Consider the following 19,847-nt stretch of genomic DNA (forward strand, 5'->3'; position numbering starts at 1 on the left):
CAATTGCCCGTTGCAAAATGAAAATGGCCCTGCCCTCTCAATTTATCTGTTTGCCCTCAATCCTACTACTATGGGTGCGTTCGATTAGCTTCCCCGGGTCGACCCCGTTGTGTGGCGTTTTCTTTTTTCTGGACGAACGTGTGCAGATAATTACCCACGTTTGTCCTGGAATAAAACCCCGCCACACACCGGGGTCGACCCAGGGAAGCTAAACGAACGCACCCTACATTTATGTAAAATTCAACCGCCGTTATTACAGGATTTCTGGGACTGGCTAAATTACCCCTCAGAAGAACTTGGTTTATTTCTGAATGCTCTGTCTCGCTAATCTGTAGGTAATAGATAGATGTTAAATTTGCATCGGGATAAAGAATATTAATCCAAAAGTGGGTCGGGCTTGTAGCTTTTAAAAAAACTTAACAAAAAAAACTCTATCTGGACCAAAGACCATGATATGAGACTGAATTCAGCCTTTAGTAGACTGACTAAATAAAAAACAATTTCCCAATTTTTCTCAATTCAATTCAATTCAATGAATTTCAACTCAATTCAATAATATGTTTATTCCATACTCTTGTTGGAAAATAGAACAATTATGGGAAGTAATCAATAGAAATGTAACCAAATCAAAAGCGCAAAAAATACAAAATTAATATCATGTTTTAAAAGCAAATAAAAAAAAAAATAAGTAGGGAATAACTGTGTACAGTAATACTTCAATATCTCAATGAATTGAACAAACATTTTATTTTCAAAAGTTAGAAGTGCAGTGAGATTTTATCATCCCAAAATACAAGAATGTCCGTTGAATTAGTAAGTTTATTGGCCCAGCGCTAAAATCACTGGCCTCGATTGTGATCCAGCGTTCAATTGAAGCCCTGTCAGACTACCAGTGAAACCAATGAAGCTATAAATACACATACTCCATGGGTCGATAACTGGAATGTTTAGTTTCTGTTCACTCATGTGGCTTCCAGGCAAAGTACAAGTGTAGTATTTCTTGTCACGTAACACAAGTGAAAGCTCTGATAATGAACTGTTGAGTTATGAATTACGTAATAATATTTCGTAATGTATGAAATTGTACTATACTGTAAAGATGTACATTTGTAGGCCCCTATTGTACAACTAGTTGAATGGATTTTAAAGGGAAGGTAGGCATATTTCATTCGGTAATTACTCTTTAAATGAATGGAAATAAAAACTTACTACATGGGCATGCCGCATGGGCGGGGGTGGGGGGGGGGGTTAAAGTATTTAAGAGCAGTCCTGCACACAGACAGCAGCCCTGTGAGATAGTTATGAGAGCGCCGTTTTGCTATGGCCTTGACAGACATTTCATAGACTTCTCTACAAGTCGGAGAACTACATGTACCCGATGTTTCCACATTTTTTAGTTGCTACTCTTCTGCAACTCTGGTAACCTGACCCTCAAGTGATCATTGAGCAAAGAAAACAGTGGATAACTGATTGTTTGCAAAATGATATTTGAAACGTAGAGTCTCGTTCTCCCTGGCTGCCGCTTTCCAGGTTGTATCGTAAACCTGGGTGTGATCCCTGGCTACACAACCGTTATAGGAACACGTTGCCTTGGATCGGTCGAATTGGTATTTGAAAAGCGTTCTGTAACCGTTTGTTATAAAATGCATATGGGTAGAAAGGTGTTGTAAAAGTAGAATACAATGATCCACACAAAGATGCCTCGAAATTGCATGGTTTTCTTTTTACCTCGTCGACTAACACGGTCGGCCATTTATGGGAGTTAAACTTTTGTAAAAGGAAAATCATGCAATTTTGAGTGATACTTGTGTGGATCATTATATTCTACTTTTAAAACATCTTTCCAACCATTATGCACTTCATAACAAATGGTTTGAAACGCTTTTTATAGACCAACTCGACCGATCCAAGGCAACGTGGCTTCCTGCACCCCGAACAAAGATATTGACAACAGGGAGACCACCAACATAGGGCTCAGTTGGTCGGGCGCTGGCTTGTTATCAAAAGGTTTTTGGTTCACATCCCATCCTAGTCGATTTTTTTTTCTTCATTTTTACCCAGTCAGTTTCTCTTGTGGTTTATAACCAACCTCCATGATTTAAAGACCCTGGACACTATTGATAATTGTCAAAGACTAGTCTTCACGGTTGGTGTATCTCAAATTAATGCATTTATATAAAATAACAAACCTGTGAAATTTTGATCTCAATTGGTCATCAAAGTTGCGAGTTTTTAATAAAAGACAAAAAACACCCAGGTTGTCCAACCATGGTCAGACGAAGTTACAAGTGTGCTATCAGATGTTGATTTCGAGAGCTCAAATTCTAAGTCTGAGGTCTCTAAATCAAATACGCGGAAAATTGCTTCTTTCTCAAAAACTACGTCAGTTACCAAGTAAGGTTTTATGCTAAAAATTATTTTGAGTAACTACCAATAGTGTCCACTGCCTTTAACCTTGTGCTAATCATTTCTTGGAACAGCGTTGTTGGAATCTGATCCTGAGTCAGATGGTCAGATTCCAGTGCCCCTATGCCACTATGTGTTCCAGTCCCTTGTCATTCCTCATCTTGTCTGACTGGACTCAACGGACAGGCAGGTGATGAAGAAATGTTTTATGTTTTCCATTTTGAAATCCATGCATGTTTGCAAGGTGCACTAGATTTGAGATCAAATTGCATTTTTAATACTTCAGGAATTCCAGGATAAACATGGGATTATCCCCTGGTTATCTTAAGCTTGTCACTCTGCCATTAAAACAGGTTAAGTGCGCTCACCCAAAGACGGATCCAAACATAGAAGTGAAAAACAACAACATTTCTATTATAAGTGTTTACCACCATTCATCTTAAGTTTGTATGATTAACAAGATCATCTGAGCATAGAAATATTGTCACATTGCTATTAAAACAGTATAAAGGTTCTACCTTGAAGGCAGTGGACACTATTGGTAATAACTCAAAATAACTATCATCATAAAACCTTTCTTGATTACGAGCAATGGGGAGGGGTTGATGGTATAAAACATTGTGAGAAACAGCTCCCTCTGAAGTGACATAGTTTTCGAGAAAGAAGTAATTTTCTACGAATTTGATTTTGAGACCTCAAGTTTAGAATTTGAGGTCTCGAAATCAAGCATCAGAAAGCACACAATTTCGTGTGACAAGGGTGTTTTTTCTTTCATTATTATCTCGCAAACTCGACGACAGATTGAGCTCAAATGTTCACAGGTCCGTTATGTTATGCATAGTTGAGATACACCAAGTGAGAAGACTGGTCTTTGACAATTACCAATAGTGTCCAGTGTCTTTAAAGGGGGTTATGATAACTTTTGTAAATCAATTTTTTTTACCATGACATGAATCCCTACTCACTGTTAATGAAGATGTATAATTTATCTAGAAGTTTCTGCTTCATTAGTCATAAGTTTTTGAGAATAACAGTGAAAATCACAATTTGTTTTACACATGTAGCTTGTGCAACAGATTTACGTTAATCTCCTGAAAGCATTGCTCTGTGAAACTGTTTTACCTGTTTTCTTAAAAACTACAAAGCACCTCAGCAAGTAATATTTAAAGGGAAGCTTGCTATTAATCGATAACTTTAAACCATGTAAGTTTAATGTTACTGTGGATGTTTGTGTTTTGTGTCATACAAAAAGTACCCAAACCCTTTAAAGGGAAGGTACACATTTGGTAATTGTCAAAGACCAGTCTTCTCACTTGGTGTATCTCAACATAAGCATAAAATAACAAACCTGCGAAAATTTGGGCTCAATTGGTCATCGAAGTTGCAAGAAAATGATGAAAGAAAAAACACCCTTGTTGGACGAAATTGGATGAAAGTCTTTTATTATTTTAGTAAGAAATGACCTCTTTCTCAAAAATAACGTTACTTCAGAGGGAGTCGTTTCCCACAATGTTTTATACTACACTAATGCTTATTACCAAGTCAGTTTTTAAGTTAATATACTTGTTTTGAGTAATTACTAAACGTGTACCTTCCCTTTAATGGAGGACCAGGTCCTGAGCCTGAAATACCACTGCTATAATTAAAGGTTTGCAAACCTACATGCAAGCCTACATGTAGGATGAACATGAGATTATCCCCTGATTATCCAAATCTTGTTGCTCCTATTGAAACAGGATACAAATTTTCTACCTCATTGCAGATCCCGTCCAAGCCGGATCTAAACATGAAAGTAAAATCCATTTCCTCTATTTTTTTTACCCCAATGATCCGTACGTTCTCACGGCCGTTTAGACAATTGCGTCTTTCTCTGGTATTGTGAACCCATTCTTACTTTAAAGGCGCTGGACACTATTGGTTATTACTCAAAATAATTGTTGGCATAAAAACTTACTTGGTGACGAAAAATTTGAGAGCGGTTGATAGAAGCCTATAAAACTTTGTGAGAAAGGGCTCCCTCTGAAAAATATAGCTTTGAGAAAAAGGTTATTTCTCACTCAAATTATGTAAGACTTCAGATGAAGCCTTTTATTATGCATCTAAAAGCACACACATTTTTGTGCAACAATGGTGTTTTTGCTTTCATTATTCTCTTGCAACTTTGATGACCAGTTGAGTCCAAATTTTTGCAGGTTTGTACAGTATTTGTATGCATTTGTGGGATACACCAAGTGAGAAGACTGGTCTTTAACAATAATTAACTAAGGTGTACAGAGCCTGACCCTTTTAATGCTACCCTTAGCAAAGTTTTAGACCACAAATTAGTGAATAAAACATGGGAAACTGCTAGATACATACTTGCTCACCACACTGTCTATTTTAAATACAGCGTAATTTGGATCTTAATACTTTCTAATGATTTTTGTTTAAGCCTTAAAATTGATCTAGTTCTAGTTCAATTCCTACTTTATAAAGGATTTGCAGAAACTCTGACAAAGCTTCTGGTTTTCCAGACAGTTACAAAAGGTGTCGTGCAGCCGATTTCATGAAATACTAGGATTAATCAATCATTTCTGTTAGAGTTAGAACGAGTAACTTGTCCTAACTTAGGATGGATTCAATGCACCCTAACATATGCATACCTTTGTGTTGTTTGTAGGCCTACACCTATCGTCTGACCATGTCGTCCCTTGTCTTTGTCTTTGTTTGTGTTCCTTGGTTTCATGTTTGTCTGTCAATAGGTTAGGGCACAAGAGCATTTTGCTTAACCCATGCTTAACCTTACACCTAAATGTTGTCTTTAAATTACTACTTATTTATTTTTTGAAGTATTGTGTACCTAATCATACCTCATACGATATTGCTTGTTTTAATTTTGACATAAATGTAGGCTATTGTATTATTGTTTTGTATGACAGCATTGAAATAAATGTACTGAATAAATACGGAACTGAACTACATGTAGGAAGAGTTTGGTGAAATCGACAGCAGTGCCTTTAAACGTCTCTGTCAATACGAGATGCAAATCTCCCTTGAGGGCAGTGTTTGCACAGTGTAACAAGTGGAACGAGAGTGTTTGCTCACATGAATGAGGCGCTTGCGTTGTTTTGTGACAGTAAGGCTTCTTCTGTAATCTGAAATGACTGCGTATGTTTCTTTGACACCCTGCTAGAGAAGATAGATCAGCCTCTTGTGACAATTTGAAGTTATAAAAGTGCTTGTTCTGAGAAAAACATCTCTGTCCAATTTTATCACGCTGCTTTATCACTAAACTTACACAGTTTGAAGATAATGATAGTGGAAAGCTTCCCCGAAAATATTTCGTGCTGAGGTGCTGTAGTTTTGGGGAAATGAGTAAAACAATGTCATGAAAATAATGTTTGTCTCATGAGACGAAAGTTATTTTAATCATTTACAAACGTTTTTTTCATGACATTGTTTTACTCATTTCTCAAAAACTACACCTCAGTCAGTAATATTTGAAGGGAAGCTTTCCACTATCATTATCTTCAAAAGGTACCCAAATCCTCAATAAGTACAAAAATTAGCGACATGCTAAATAATTATGTTTACCAAAGTAAGGTTACCAGCCAAAATACCATGTCACATGTACTTTTTGTGGCTGGTATCCTGCTCATTTTTGCATTTCCAAAAAGGATATTTTTTCCTGCTTTTAAGCAACTCTATGAAATTTAGCATCCTACTCTTCATGTGTATTTTATACATGTAGAACTTTTAAATAACAACATGTGAACAAGATCAATGCTGACAGCAATGTTGACAGAAAACATGGACTGCTGTAAGAGCTTATGGACAAGCCAACTGGGCCCAATTTCATAGAGCTGCTAAGCACAAAAATTTGCTTAGCATGACATTTCTTCCTTGATAGTAAACAGGTTTACCAACTGAATTTGTATTTGTTGCATATTGCTAGTTATTGGTATTCAGCTGTTGTTTGCAAATCTTGAAAATCACGTGAAATTTTGGTTGGTAATCCTGTTTTTATCAAGGCAAAAATTTAATGCTTAGAAGCAAATTTTCATGCTAAGCAAAAATTGGGCCCAGGTCCTGCTGGCGAGTTCCTAAAAATATAATGGCAAAACCCCGGAATGGGTTATGCCAGGTAATATAAAAAAAAAACATGCTGAAGCCTGTGTGGTTCGGTTCGTTTTGTAATGTAATGTGTAGATTACACAACTGTCCGTGTAGATAACACAACTGTCCGTTTTATATAACAAAAATTGAGTTAAATGCGCATGTGATAAAAAACAATTCATCTCGCAAAACAAACCCACAAAATAGGCCTACAACAAAACAATACAAAATCATGAAAAACTTCTTATTACAATATGTAGTAAAGTATATGAAAACACTCTTTTTGTTCATCTGGTTTATGAATGATCCAGGGTCCTTTTAATTGGTAATTTTTGTAGCGTGAAACATGTGCACTTCATACACTACTTATGAATTCACTTTTAGTATTTGATGCTGTATTTATATTACACTTTGTCAAGGCTAAAAGAAACAAACATGTGTAGCAGCCACTTTTTTTTATAGGCCACATTTCCCCCCCCCCCCATTTTTTTAAACGAAAAAAAAAACCAAAACATTTCATCGATCTTAGATGAAACAAAATAAGTTTTTGACAAATAACCCAGCCAGGTTGTCTGTAAAATGTGTCAGGTGGCCATTTATAAAAGAAATGTAACATAAAAAGGCCTCCATCCCCTTTTAAAAAAAGCGGTTTCCTTAAAGGGTCTATGTAACTTTTGTAGGACAAAAAAACACAATGTCCACAGATTTACACTAAACTCACACAGTTTGAAGATAATGATAGTAGAAAGCTTCCCTGAAAATACTACGTGCTGAGGTGCTGTAGTTTTTGAGAAATGAGTAAAACAATGTCATGAAAATAATTTTCGTCTCATGAGACCAAAATTATTTTAATCATTTACAAACGTATTTTCATGACCTTGTTTTACTCATTTATCAAAAACCACAGCACCTTAGGAAGTAATATTTGAAGGGAAGCTTTCCACTATCATTATCCTCAAACCCTGTAAGTTTAATGTAAATCTGTTGACATTTTGAAAAAGTACCCTAATCCTTTAGCTTGTTTTTATTTTATTTGGCCTTACATGTTCACCATGGTCCTTCCAGCCATAATGAAGTGGACATACAATACATATAGTCCATGTTTTCACGGCCACATCAACTAAATTATTAAATACACATTAATTACTGCAACTACTTGTAATTTCAAACACTAAGGTACGTGGATGTGTATAGCTCACAATAACAAAGTGAATTGCGTCGTTGAGCTACAGCGATCATCGAACGAACTGTGTGCCCTTATGACTGTGATCATTTTAAAGGGGCTAATGTTTTTCATCAAAAAGCTTTTTTGTTTATGGAAAAATGTGTGAAATCAATATTTCCTCCGTCATACTTTGCAAACAAACAATAAACTTTAGGAATTGGACCCCTAATGAACCACTCGGTAAACTGACAGGGTAGGCTACATTTTTTTTGATCTATTGTATTGACCAAACAATGGAGCTAGTGAGGTCTTGAAATCAAATTCGTGGAAAATTACTTCTTTCTCGGAAACTACTCCACTTCCGAGGGAGCCGTTTCTCACAATGTTTGTTACTACGAACCTCTCCCCATTATTCGCTACCTAGTAAGGTTTTATGCTAATAATTATTTTGAGTAATTACCATTAGTGTCCACTGCCTTTAAATCTCAAAGATTACCAAACCTGTACCTTTTTATTCTTCAAACGGACGGATGAGCCAAATCTTTTATTGCTCAAGATGATTGATTGAAGCATCTTAATCGAAACGTTAAAATGTTGTCAATCACTGGTTCTTTTTATGACCAATGCTACTTAAAGAAGATGCCCACATGGTGTTACCCTAAACCTTACCTAATTAGGCCCTCTCGCACCATGCTTTCACCAGAGCAAGGACCAGAGTTTCAAATCCTACTTTGTATTGGTCCGCAAATAAGACTGTGTGATGGTCACTTGTGACATCACACACCGGACTAATCCATAGGTCCTTGAAGCTGCATTGATCACACACAGTAACAATAGCCCATGATAATGCTCCATAATGCCCCTTTAAGAGTGGAAGCCAACTCGAGCTTTTTGTAATTGGGTAGTGAGAGAGAGAGAGAGAGAGAGTGTACACAGTCAAACAAATGAGGCCAGTCAAAAATAAAAACATGTTTTGCGTCCTGCGTGGCTTCTGACTTGCACCCCCGAATAAAGATAATGACATAATTGTTACTGTTTTATTATTAGTATTGGTTTATTAGAAACATTCAAACATCACAGCCAAAGGCTGAATTGAGTTTAAAGGCAGTGGACACTATTGGTAATTACTCAAAATAATTATTAAAATAAAACCTTTCTTGGTGACGAGTAATGGGGAGAGGTTGATGGTATAAAACATTGTGAGAAACGGCTCCCTCTGAAGTGACACAGTTTTCGAGAAAGAAGTAATTTTCCACGAATTTGATTTCGAGACCTCAGATTTAGAACTTGAGGTCTCGAAATCAACCATCTAAACGCACATAAGTTCGTGTGGCAAGGGTGTTTTTTTCTTTCATTAATATCTCGCAACTTCGATGACCGATTGAGCTCAAATTTTCACAGGTCATTTATTTTATGCATATGTTGAGAAACACCAATAGTGTCCACTGCCTTTAAACATACAGATATTTATAAAAATAGATGTTAACAACTACAGAAAAACCATTGAGAGACAACATAGGGCTACGTAGCTCAGTTGGTAGAACACTCGTAAAGTAATCTGGAGGTCTTTGGTTAGAGTCCTACTCTTGTCAATTTTTCTTTATTCAACCCCAAATACATTTAAAAATAGGAAGGGCAGACATGCAAAGTTTCTAATAGCAAAAAAAGAAGAAATGGCTAATCCCATTTTACCTTTGAGCATTAATTGTTAGTGTTCTATGGCACTGCTTTAGAAAAAAAGAAGAAGAAATCATTTGATCAGCTGTAAAGTTGCAAGCCTGAAGGAGGACCTTTTTATTTGCCCACAAAATCACAGGCCAACAAGTTTTTAAAGACAACCAGCAGGGCTTTTGTTCAATAATTATTTATTTTGTCTGAGATCAAGAAAACATATCCTTTGTTTTTCATTATAAATAAGAAAAACAGAGAAAATAGAATTAGCTGTTGCAAACAACTTACCGACCAAAAGGACCTGTATGGTACATGTTGGTAAAAATGCAAAAATAGTTAATGTTGTGATGTTTTGACCATAGCAGAGTCTTTACAAACATGAATAGGTTACAAAAGCAGTGAAGTGGAAATAGATGAATAGAGAGAGCGAGAGTGAAAACAAAGAGGCAATCTCTAAAAAGGGAGCAGGCGGGGACGCCAAACATAATTTATAATTTAGTTGGCCTCACCAAGCTAGGGAAGTCTATTGTTGCACCTGACAATAAGCCAAGCATAGTGTTGCTAATGCAATCGCTGACAGCGTTTCCACACTAGCATGTAATACCACATACCATACTAACCAACGCTTTATTGGTATCAGCGTTATCGGATACGTCTTCAAGATGGAATATATACCTGGATTATGGTTTGAATTTGTTGAAGCACATAGCATGGACCAGACCTCTATGGTGGAAGTATGAGAAGGGAATATGTAACTGAGTGAAATGATGATCTATGGAAACTAAAGTCATCCTTTGGGAGGTGAGTTGTTGATGGGGAAGACTGCTGCATCAAGTGGTGGCTGGTGTGTGTGATGAAGGATCAATAACAGTTGAAGGTTTTTGAAGGAATGGATGAACGCACTGCATGCTCTGTCTTCAAGCTGAAGCTTACATGGAGTGACTGGTATCTGAACAGTGGTGTGCTGGCTTAATGCTAGTCAAAACACCAAAAAGACTAGTCTAAATTCTCTCCCAGTTGCTCAGCAGGCTAGTGTTGAAAGCACTGTATCCCATTGAGGTATGATATCGAGTGAAAAGGTAACTAGTGAAATGACAAGCCATAAGAAACTGTTCTTGCTGGCTAGTCACTGATTAAGTGAAGGACAAACTCTGGAGATGGTGTGGTGCTGTTGCTGTTCAGAAGCATTAATTTTGTTGAAAGCACCTCTATTCCATTTAAGATGAGCAGTGAACAGGGTGATGAACCAGTGAAATGAAAAGTCATGTTGGCTTATTACATTTGAAAATATTTAAATAACCACCAGAGATTCGCTGCGTGAAACAAGACTATATCTGTGAAATTATACTATATTATTATCTTTGGAACTGTACTGTTTCCCTGGAACCATACTGTATCACCGGACTGTAACTATAACACTGACGCATACCATATCACTGAAACCATAATGTATCCCTGGAACCATAGTGTATCACTTGAACCATATTGCTTCACTGGAATCACAATGTAATATCTCGGGAACCATATTTTATCCCTGGAAACATATTGTGTGCCTGGAACCATAGCATATCACCAGAACCATACTTATCCTAGGAGCTATACTGCATTTGTAGAACTACCTTTCCGGAACCAATCTGCATGGAAGATTCAACATTGTCAACATGAATCAAGAAAGTCAAAGGAGTAATGGGGTTTCTCACAAGGCACCTCGGATCAAGCCGAGTTTGGGTCCGAGTCGTCAATCACACAGCCCAGAACGAAGTAAATCCGTCCAGCCTCACCATGATATGGCTAATATCCCGGAGAGTGGACCTAAAATGGTGACACTGTTAAGGGTTTCACCTCGGAACGCTTCGGTAGCAAGCCGTCGGGGTGAACCCAATCATCGAGCTGCTGTGCAAGAAAAACGATCACAGTATTTAGAGTACGCTGCTCAGGTGGAGGCACGGCGGAGGGAGTTATTACAGCCGGTCCCCAGGAAGCAAGAGCGCCAACCACGGAGTAAGAACTTTTCAAATAACAATCAGAGTAAGACTGTGGACAAGAGTGGTAAGATGCAGTCCCAACCTCAGCTTGCACATCGCCAGCTAGTAGACATGCAACATGGTAGAGCAAAGATGCAACCTCCTTCCAAACCGCAACGGCACTTCACACAGAGCCCACCTCGTCAGGTTATCAGGGAGCCTAAAAATGTAGCCAACGGACCAGGAGCATCAGCAGCACAGAATCGTCAACAACTTGAGAGAATGCGGGATGCCATGGCGAAGCAACAAGCGAAGGAGAGAGAGGAACGTTTACATCCTCGCCCAAACTCATCAAACCAAGTGCCTCCAAGGTCTTCCTCAAGATCCCCAACCCGCCGACTGCAACAAAGTAAAACCACAGAAACACCAGTCAAACAGTTCAAAATCAAGGTAGATGTTCATACCTCAGCATCGTCCACTTCTCCAAGTCAGCCCCTCCCGACTTCTTCCTCCAAGGAAGATGAATCTGTTTTGTCCTGGATCGACAAGATGGAGGTACCTGGAGAGGATAAAGTCTCCAGGTCCTACCCTCCACCTGGGCGTTCACAAAGTGCAGGCCCAGGAACAAGAGAATCAACAAGCAAAGCTCAACTCCAGCAAGACTTGAAGAACTTTGATCAACTTGGTAGAATACCTCGACAGAGAGTGCACTCCCCAGACGCAGCATACCAATCGACCTCAAACTTACCAGTGTCTCGTGAGAGACAATCAAGATTAGATGAGTTCGCAAAGGCTCATAAGATCACTAATGATTTGCTCCTTCATAAAGCTCCGTCCAAAAGCAGGATCCCTGTTAAGAAAGGTTCAGTTGACAATCTGAGAGGTGAAAACCATCAACGACAAAACTTCAGCGTTGAGCGTCTCAGTCCGACGGATCCAGAGCCTCCGCCTCGAAGAAGATCCTCTCGTCAACGAACTCCAGAGTCAACCTCGAACACCCAGATGCCGTCCAGAGGTACAGATCCTCAAACAAACCAAAGAAAAGAGAGTAATGACCCGTCAAGGATCAAGAAAAGTTCCCAGCATCAGAAGAAGAGAAGAAACAAAATGGACGAGCAGCCCTCTGTCGAACGGGCAAGGAAAACATCCAGCAGTAAACATCAGGAGATAACCGCAAACATAAAAACTCACAATCAATCTCCTCAGACTCCTGAATCCCAGGTTGTCTCTGCTGAGAAAGCCTTGGATGTGACTCCTAAGCGACCAAAGAAGTTGTCACCTCATGATCAAGAGCTGCGAAGACGACTCAGTGAGATCTTGATGGAAAGGAAGAATAGCGGAGGTTCCAGTAATGGCTTGAGGAAGTCCTCGAAGACCAAGGAGCGTAAAACATCTCAGGAGGAGAGCCCTGATGTTATCGACAGGATGCTCGATTCTACCACGGAGCAAGATTTCAAAGGGGAGCTGGACAGAAATTTAGCTAGGCAGAAAAATAAACTTGAACGCAGCCTGGAGGACAGTCATGCTAGCGAAGAGAAGAAATCTAAGGACCCAAGTGCACCACAACGATCCAAGAGACTCAGTAAAAGAAATGAACATGTTGGAAAATCGACTGACTCTGGATTAGGGGCTAGTTATGAATCGAGGAGTAATCAAGTTGTGGTGACTGATGAAGAAATCCTCCACCCCGCAATGCCACAGGAAACTACCGTGATTAAAGCTCAACGAGAGGAAATGCACTCTGCTAAAAAGAGACAAACTGATGAGTCAAATGTTGATAAAAGTGCATCACAGGATAATGACTTTGTGGTCAGCGAATGGAACGATGATTTGGATAATGTCCAACCAACAATAGCTGAAGTAAACCATTCTCAAATATCTGGTACGGTTAGTCCGAATGCACAAGTTGAGATCAAGCATTCTGCAGTCCCAGATTCAGTCAGTGAACAGGCAAAGGGAGCAAGTCTACACAACACCACACTGGTGACAAGTCTACAAGAAATCACAACAACGAAAATTTCACAAAACACCTCACTTGCAACAAGTCTAGAAGACACCACACCGACGACAAGTCCACAAAACACCACACCAACGACAAGTCCACAAAACACCACACTTGCAACAAGTCTAGAAGACACCACACCGACGACAAGTCCACAAAATGCCACACCGACGACAAATCCATCGGATATGATTGAGTCCAGAAGGAAAAAAAGTTTACGAAGGTGGAGCATTTCAAGTGACGGAGGGCGCCCTAAAGTTGATAAGAGACCAGTATCGTACGGCGGATATGAACAAGAAGAAATAGCAAAATCAAGCATTTTGTCATCGATGAAGGTTGGGATATCCGTGCCGTTTCTTGGTGACGATGATGAAGTTAATCGGTTAGGAGATGTCGATTCGTCACTAGATGATAGCAATGGGTTACTTAACGTTCAGGACCTGGAAGATGAAATTGAGAAGTCATCCAGCGCTGCCACGAGCTCGGTCCAGTCCACACCACGGAGATCTCCGTCATGGGGGGACTCTCCCCCTCCATCAACCCACAGCATCCTTGACTCCGAGGAAGCTACGACAAACTCCGTCCAAATATCACCCCGCCGAACCACGCCTCCGAAAGAACGCTTGCTTCATTCTCCTACCGCTACCCTTTCCGGAATTGAACGTAGTCATCAATCATCACGCCACGCTCTTCCAATAAAGGTCCTCCCAACGTCACCCACCAGTAGTCTCCCACCGACATTTTCTGAGGACCACGACATGAGCGTCATGACGCGACCGTTGACCCCACAGCAATCAAAATCCCCGTCCGACTCGAATCAGTCAAAAACTCGCTACTTGAAAATCGCCGGCATGCAACTTCTTCCGCAGAAGCTTCAGCTCCGGAGCTCAAAGGAAAAAACAAAAGGAGTCTCACCGACCAATCCGGACCCTCTGGATGAGCCGGATGGAGCTAAACAGGGACATTATAAAAAGAGCGAGTACAGAGGGAGGGAGAGATCTAGAAAAGACAGCAATATTTCCCCTGGACCTAAGATGAAGAAGAGGAGTGCATCTGCAGATGGGCTGTTTAGTTTCCACAGGGAGAGGTCTCCAAGCCCCTCGGTAAGTCTATTTTAATTGGAATTGATTGAACCGTTTATGACAATAAATTTACTGCTCAAGCCTGTATAGTAAATTACATGATTTGTAAAAGTTGAACAAACATAATATAATTTACTTTGTAGTGAAAAGAAATAACAAAAAAAAGTTATTTTATCCCAACACCCCATAAAGAACAAGTTACAAAACAACTATTGACAGAAAATAGATTAGAAATCGAGTACAAACTTTCTATCGAGTACAAACTTTCTACCGAGTCAGTACAAAGATTGATAAGGAGGAAGGGGAACTTTTATTGAACAAGATTAGTAAACAAAAAAGATTTTAGAAAACTTGGTAAATTTGTCATGTCAGTTTGAAAGCACAAAAGTGCTGCATCTTGCTCATAAAATTATCCTGGATGTAAAACCTTTTCCATAGAGCCTCTCTCCTACAATGTACATATGTAATTATTTGTGACAGTGATTTTACACAAGGTGCTCATAAGTTTGAGTTTCCTCCTCTTAGTTTTGTTGAAATTTGATCGGTAAAAAAAACACCGTCCCTTCTTCAATTGTTGAAGCTGTGTTTTGTCCCTCTATTGGCGGCACCTTGACAGATTCCTCGCATGGTGCCTTGCAGGTACCCTTGTGAAATAAATACTGAATTACCACTGCGTCAGTAGACCAGCTTAAAGGTACTGGACACTATTGGTAATTACTCAAAATATTTATTAGCATAAAACTTGACTTGGTGACGAGTAATGGGGAGAGGTTGATAGTATAAAACATTGTGAGAAACGGCTTCCTCTGAAGTGACGTAGTTTTCGAGAAAGAAGTAATTTTTCACGAATTTTATTTCGAGACCTCAGATTTAGAACTTGAGGTCTTGAAATCAACCATCTAAAAGCACACAATGTCGTGTGACAAGGGTCTTTTTTTCTTTCATTGCTATCTCGCAACTTTGAGGCCCGATTAAGCTCAAATTTTCACAGGTTTGTTATTTTATGCATATGTTGAGATACACCAAGTGAGAAGACTGGTCTTTGACAATTACCGATAGTGTCCAGTGTCTTTAAAACTGATGGATTCTAAGTTGTTGGATTTGAAAGTTTTTGTATGGTCGGAGTATATAAATAAGATAGGTTTGTGGTAACACCTTGTGAATATTTCTTATTGAGATGTGTAGGTTCTAAAACGAACCACTGGTTAAAGGAACACGTAAGCTGGGATCAGTCGAGTTGGTCTTTAAAAAGCAGTTTGTGACCGTTTGTTATAAAACGCATATGGTTAGAAAGATGATGTAAAAGTAGAATACGATGATCTACACAAATATGCCTCGAAATTGCACGGTTTTCCTTTAACTTCGTCCAATAACACGGTCGGCCATTATGGGAGTAAAATTTTGACTCCCATAAATTGCCGACCGTGATAGTTCACGACGTAAAAAGAAAACCGTGCAATTTTGAGTGATACTTGTGTGGATCATTATATTCTACTTTTAAAACATCTTTCTAACATATTTCATAACAAACGGTTTCAAACGCTTTTGAGTGACCAACTCGTCCGATCCCAGGCAATGGGTTCCTTTAACGTGGTTTTAAAACAACTCAATGTTAAATCAGTTTGTTACGATCATCTTCAAGATAAATGCTGGAGAATGCAAAGAGAGAGTGCAGCGTTCTACTTAAGACGGTCAGAACATACTAATTTTAACATTGAGTAATTTTAAAACCACCAGTTCTTTTCAGAACCAACACTTAGTGTACTCAAAAAGATATTACAGTTTCAAAAATAAATTATTATTATATCGTTTTTTTTAAATCAGGTTAATACAGTTGAGAAAAACTGTATTATAAACAAGATGATTTTGTTTACAGAAGCCTGTAAACATTAACTGTAAGCCACTTTCCCCTGCCTTCATTCCCAATATATTATATTTAATAAAGTCATAATTAAAACTAAATATTCAATAAAATTTATAAATTAACCTCCACAACCCATTCAACAGAGGTCATAAACATCCAAATGAATAGCAAGGCCCAAGGTCTTAAGCAACAGCCTTAGCAACGGCGTTTCTGTTTACAAGCCATCACCATAGTAACACTTCCTCTTTGTTACCGGCAGCCATAGAAAGTTTTGTTTGTATTGTGTGCCAAGTAAATCCAGTACTAGGACAAATCTGTGCTTAGTGTGGTCTATCGATCTTGCATTTGCCCCCATACAGCGCTGCATAATTATTTTCACACGTCGCTGATTTCTGCCGAGTGAAGCGTGAAGTTGTTTTGCCACCTATGGGGACCTTTCTTTTTAAAACTCCACTATATAGAAAAGACTATTCTCTACAGTCTATGCTCTAATCATGGACAAAGAACTCTACCTCCAGTAGACAGTTTGACCTCATCGTTTGCTCCCCTAGGCTAATTGGTATAATAGAATTAGAAATTCAATAATATTTACAATAACGGCTGGCTCCGTTTTAAAGAGTGCTTGGGATTTTATTTAATTTTTCGTAATGTTTGTTATCAGTCCATATTTTGTTAAAAAGGGAACCCAGGGGGTAGGACCAAGTTTATTATTGTGGTCTAAGGCCACACACAAAAAAATTGTTGATCGTCCCCACCTGACCGCTCAAACCCCCCCCCCCCACCCCACCGCATTTATTTTTTGTATAGTAATATTTTTTCATAAAAACAACCTTTTCAGCTGTTTTTGTTTTCTTTTTAAGAGGTTTTTATTCATGTGGGCAAAGCAAGAACACTTCTTCAAATATTCACTTGGGCTACACTGCTTAGTTATTTGAAAACGTTTACAGAAAATGTCATCTAGGAGTTGAATTTGTTTATCAAAACTATTGAAAACATCAAAACACACAAACACTCTGTTTTGTAGTGATTGTGAAGATTTCTTTATTCTTGATTTCATATTTGGCATGTCAACAAAACTTAAAAAAAAAAAAAAAAATCTCCCTTCCCCCCCCCACCCGAAAAAAAAGGATGATCAAAAGAAACAATTTTGTTTTTTATGTGGCCTAATAATTATTATAACTATGGCTGGCTCCATCGAGGGGTTAATACAAGTTTAAGTTTGATGGGATTTTGATTAAATTTATAATAATTTTGTTTGTCACGCTTAAGTTATTTTAAATGCCCGGTAGCAAGGACCAAGTTTAATTTGGTTGTGCGGGAAAATCAATTTTTAAGATTTCATTGACTGGTCAATTTAAAGGCAGTGCACACTATTGATAATTACTCAAAATAATTGTTAGCATAAAACCTTACTTGGTATTTAACAAGCACTGGCGAGATGTTAAAGGTATACAACATTGTGAGAAACGACTCCCTCTAAAGTAATGTTTTCCACAAATTTGGTTTCGAGACCTCAGAATTAGATTTTGACTTTTGAGGTCCGTTTTTGTTATTTTGTGCATTATAATGTTGAGATACACTAAGTGAGAATACAGGGGCGGCTTGCAATAAAACGGTCTTAGTCAGCAGTCTAAGACCAGTCAGTTATAGCCGGCTATCTGCCTTAGACGGTCTTAGCTTAGTCAGTCATTAAAGGAACACGTTGCCTTGGATCGGTCGAGTTGGTCTTTGGAAAGCGTTTGTTAACCGTTTGTTATAAAATCGATATGGTTAGAAAGTTATTGCAAAAGTAGAATACAATGATCCACACAAACATGCTTCGAAATTGCACGGTTTTCCTTTTAACCTCGTCGAATAACACGGTCGGCCATTTATGGGAGTCAAATGTTTGACTCCCATAAATGGCCGACCGTGTTAGTTCGCAAAGTAAATGAAAACCACGCAATTTCGTGGCAAACTTGTGTGGATCATTGTATTCTACTTTTAAAACATCTTTCCAACCATATGCATTTTATAAAAAAATGTTACAAACGCTTTTTACAGACCAACTCGTCCGATCCAAGGCAACGTGTTCCTTTAAGCCTGTTGCAATAAGCCAGTCTTAGATAAGTCGGCGAAAAGTAATGAAATACGAACAAATGTCCCATAATACTTAGCACTTCTGCAGGCACTGGCGGTATGGCATTGTTCTTATTGCTTTGGTTTAAATCATCGGAAATCCAATCTGTGAGTTGTATCATTTTTACTCTTGGGAACATACATTTGCAATCCACTTGGCATTTTGAATGTGTACATTATTAAAAAAGACTGGACGAAATACTCCACTTATTATACCACGCTTCGAAAGTTACATTTGTAACTATCATCGTGTTAACCGTCCCGTGTCCATGTAATGATGGAGCATAAACTCATTGTGTTTAGCTAATGCAGCAGTGTATTGTTATCCAGTTTCTCGTTAATTCGTTTTTGAATGATAGTTCAATCTCCTCCAATCAATGGAGTCTGTTTTCGTTGAGAAAGAAAATTGATTGATTTATTGATTGGTCACCTTGTGTGAGGATGAAGAGTAAAAGCCATGGTATGGTCCACATAGGCTCGAGTAAAGTTGTGTTCATATGGGTTTTTTGGGGGATATTGCTAACTATTGGTAATTACTCAAAATAATTATTAGTATAAAACCTTTCTTGATTATGAGTAATGGGGAGAGGTTGATGGTATAAATCATTGTGAGAAACGGCTCCCTCTGAAGTAATGTAGTTTTGAGAAAGGAGTAACTTTACAGGAATTTGATTTCGAGACCTCGGGTTTAAAATTTGAGGTAGCGAAATCAAGCATCTGAAAGGACACAACTTCGTGTAAAAAGGGTGTATTTTCTTTCATTAATATCTCGCCACATCGGCGACGATCAATTGAGCTCAAATTTTCACAGGTTTGTTATTTTATGCATATGTTGAGATACACCAAGTGAGAAGATTGGTCTTTGACAATTACCAATAGTGTCCCTACTGTCCCTAATGTCTTGAATACATGTATCTACACGGACTTTGAGCTAATAATACTATAGCTCTATGTAAAATCTTTGTAATTGGGGGGGGGGGGGTGTTGCCAGTGAGCTATTCAATACCTGTTGTATTGTTAACTCCAGAGTACCCACAGTGTGAACGCACTAGTTAATGGTGCCATTTAGCATTACATGTACTATTGGGGCTTTCCATGGTTCACCACTATGCCCTAATAACACAGTGCAGTCTGATAGCTGATAGGCTATTGTTGACAGATTACCGGCTATGTAGCTTGTATACCAGTGATGCATAGTGTAGGTGTATTCATAGAAACACTTGATGACTCATCGACTCAATGACATCATCACTTTATCAAACACCCCTCTGACCATAAATGGAATCACCCGGTGACTTTTATAACAAAGGAACAGCCCATTTTAATACAATACTGAACTTAACTACAATAGTAGTAATGAGATTAAATATAACTGCCATTGTGTACCTATTTTTAAGTGGATTAACCCATTGTTGTTATGCTCTTGGAAGGTGCCATTGGTGCTAAGAGGGTGTGTTTTTATGTAATCCGACCCCCTCAG

The 19,847-nt window shown here is 38.6% G+C and overlaps 1 protein-coding gene across 1 annotated transcript in view; it reads left to right on the top strand.

The window, feature by feature from the left end:
• The first annotated feature begins 9,914 nt into the window (after positions 1-9,914).
• Positions 9,915-19,847, top strand: part of LOC139943257 (uncharacterized) — a 46,840-nt gene continuing 36,907 nt past the window's right edge. Inside the window, exon 1 of the mRNA XM_071940077.1 lies at positions 9,915-14,406. Coding sequence (XP_071796178.1) covers positions 10,999-14,406 — 3,408 coding nt within the window. The 5' untranslated portion in view covers positions 9,915-10,998. The remainder of the gene's footprint in view (positions 14,407-19,847) is intronic.

Source organism: Asterias amurensis, chromosome 10 (assembly GCF_032118995.1).
Source record: "Asterias amurensis chromosome 10, ASM3211899v1".
Classification (NCBI taxonomy): domain Eukaryota; kingdom Metazoa; phylum Echinodermata; class Asteroidea; order Forcipulatida; family Asteriidae; genus Asterias; species Asterias amurensis.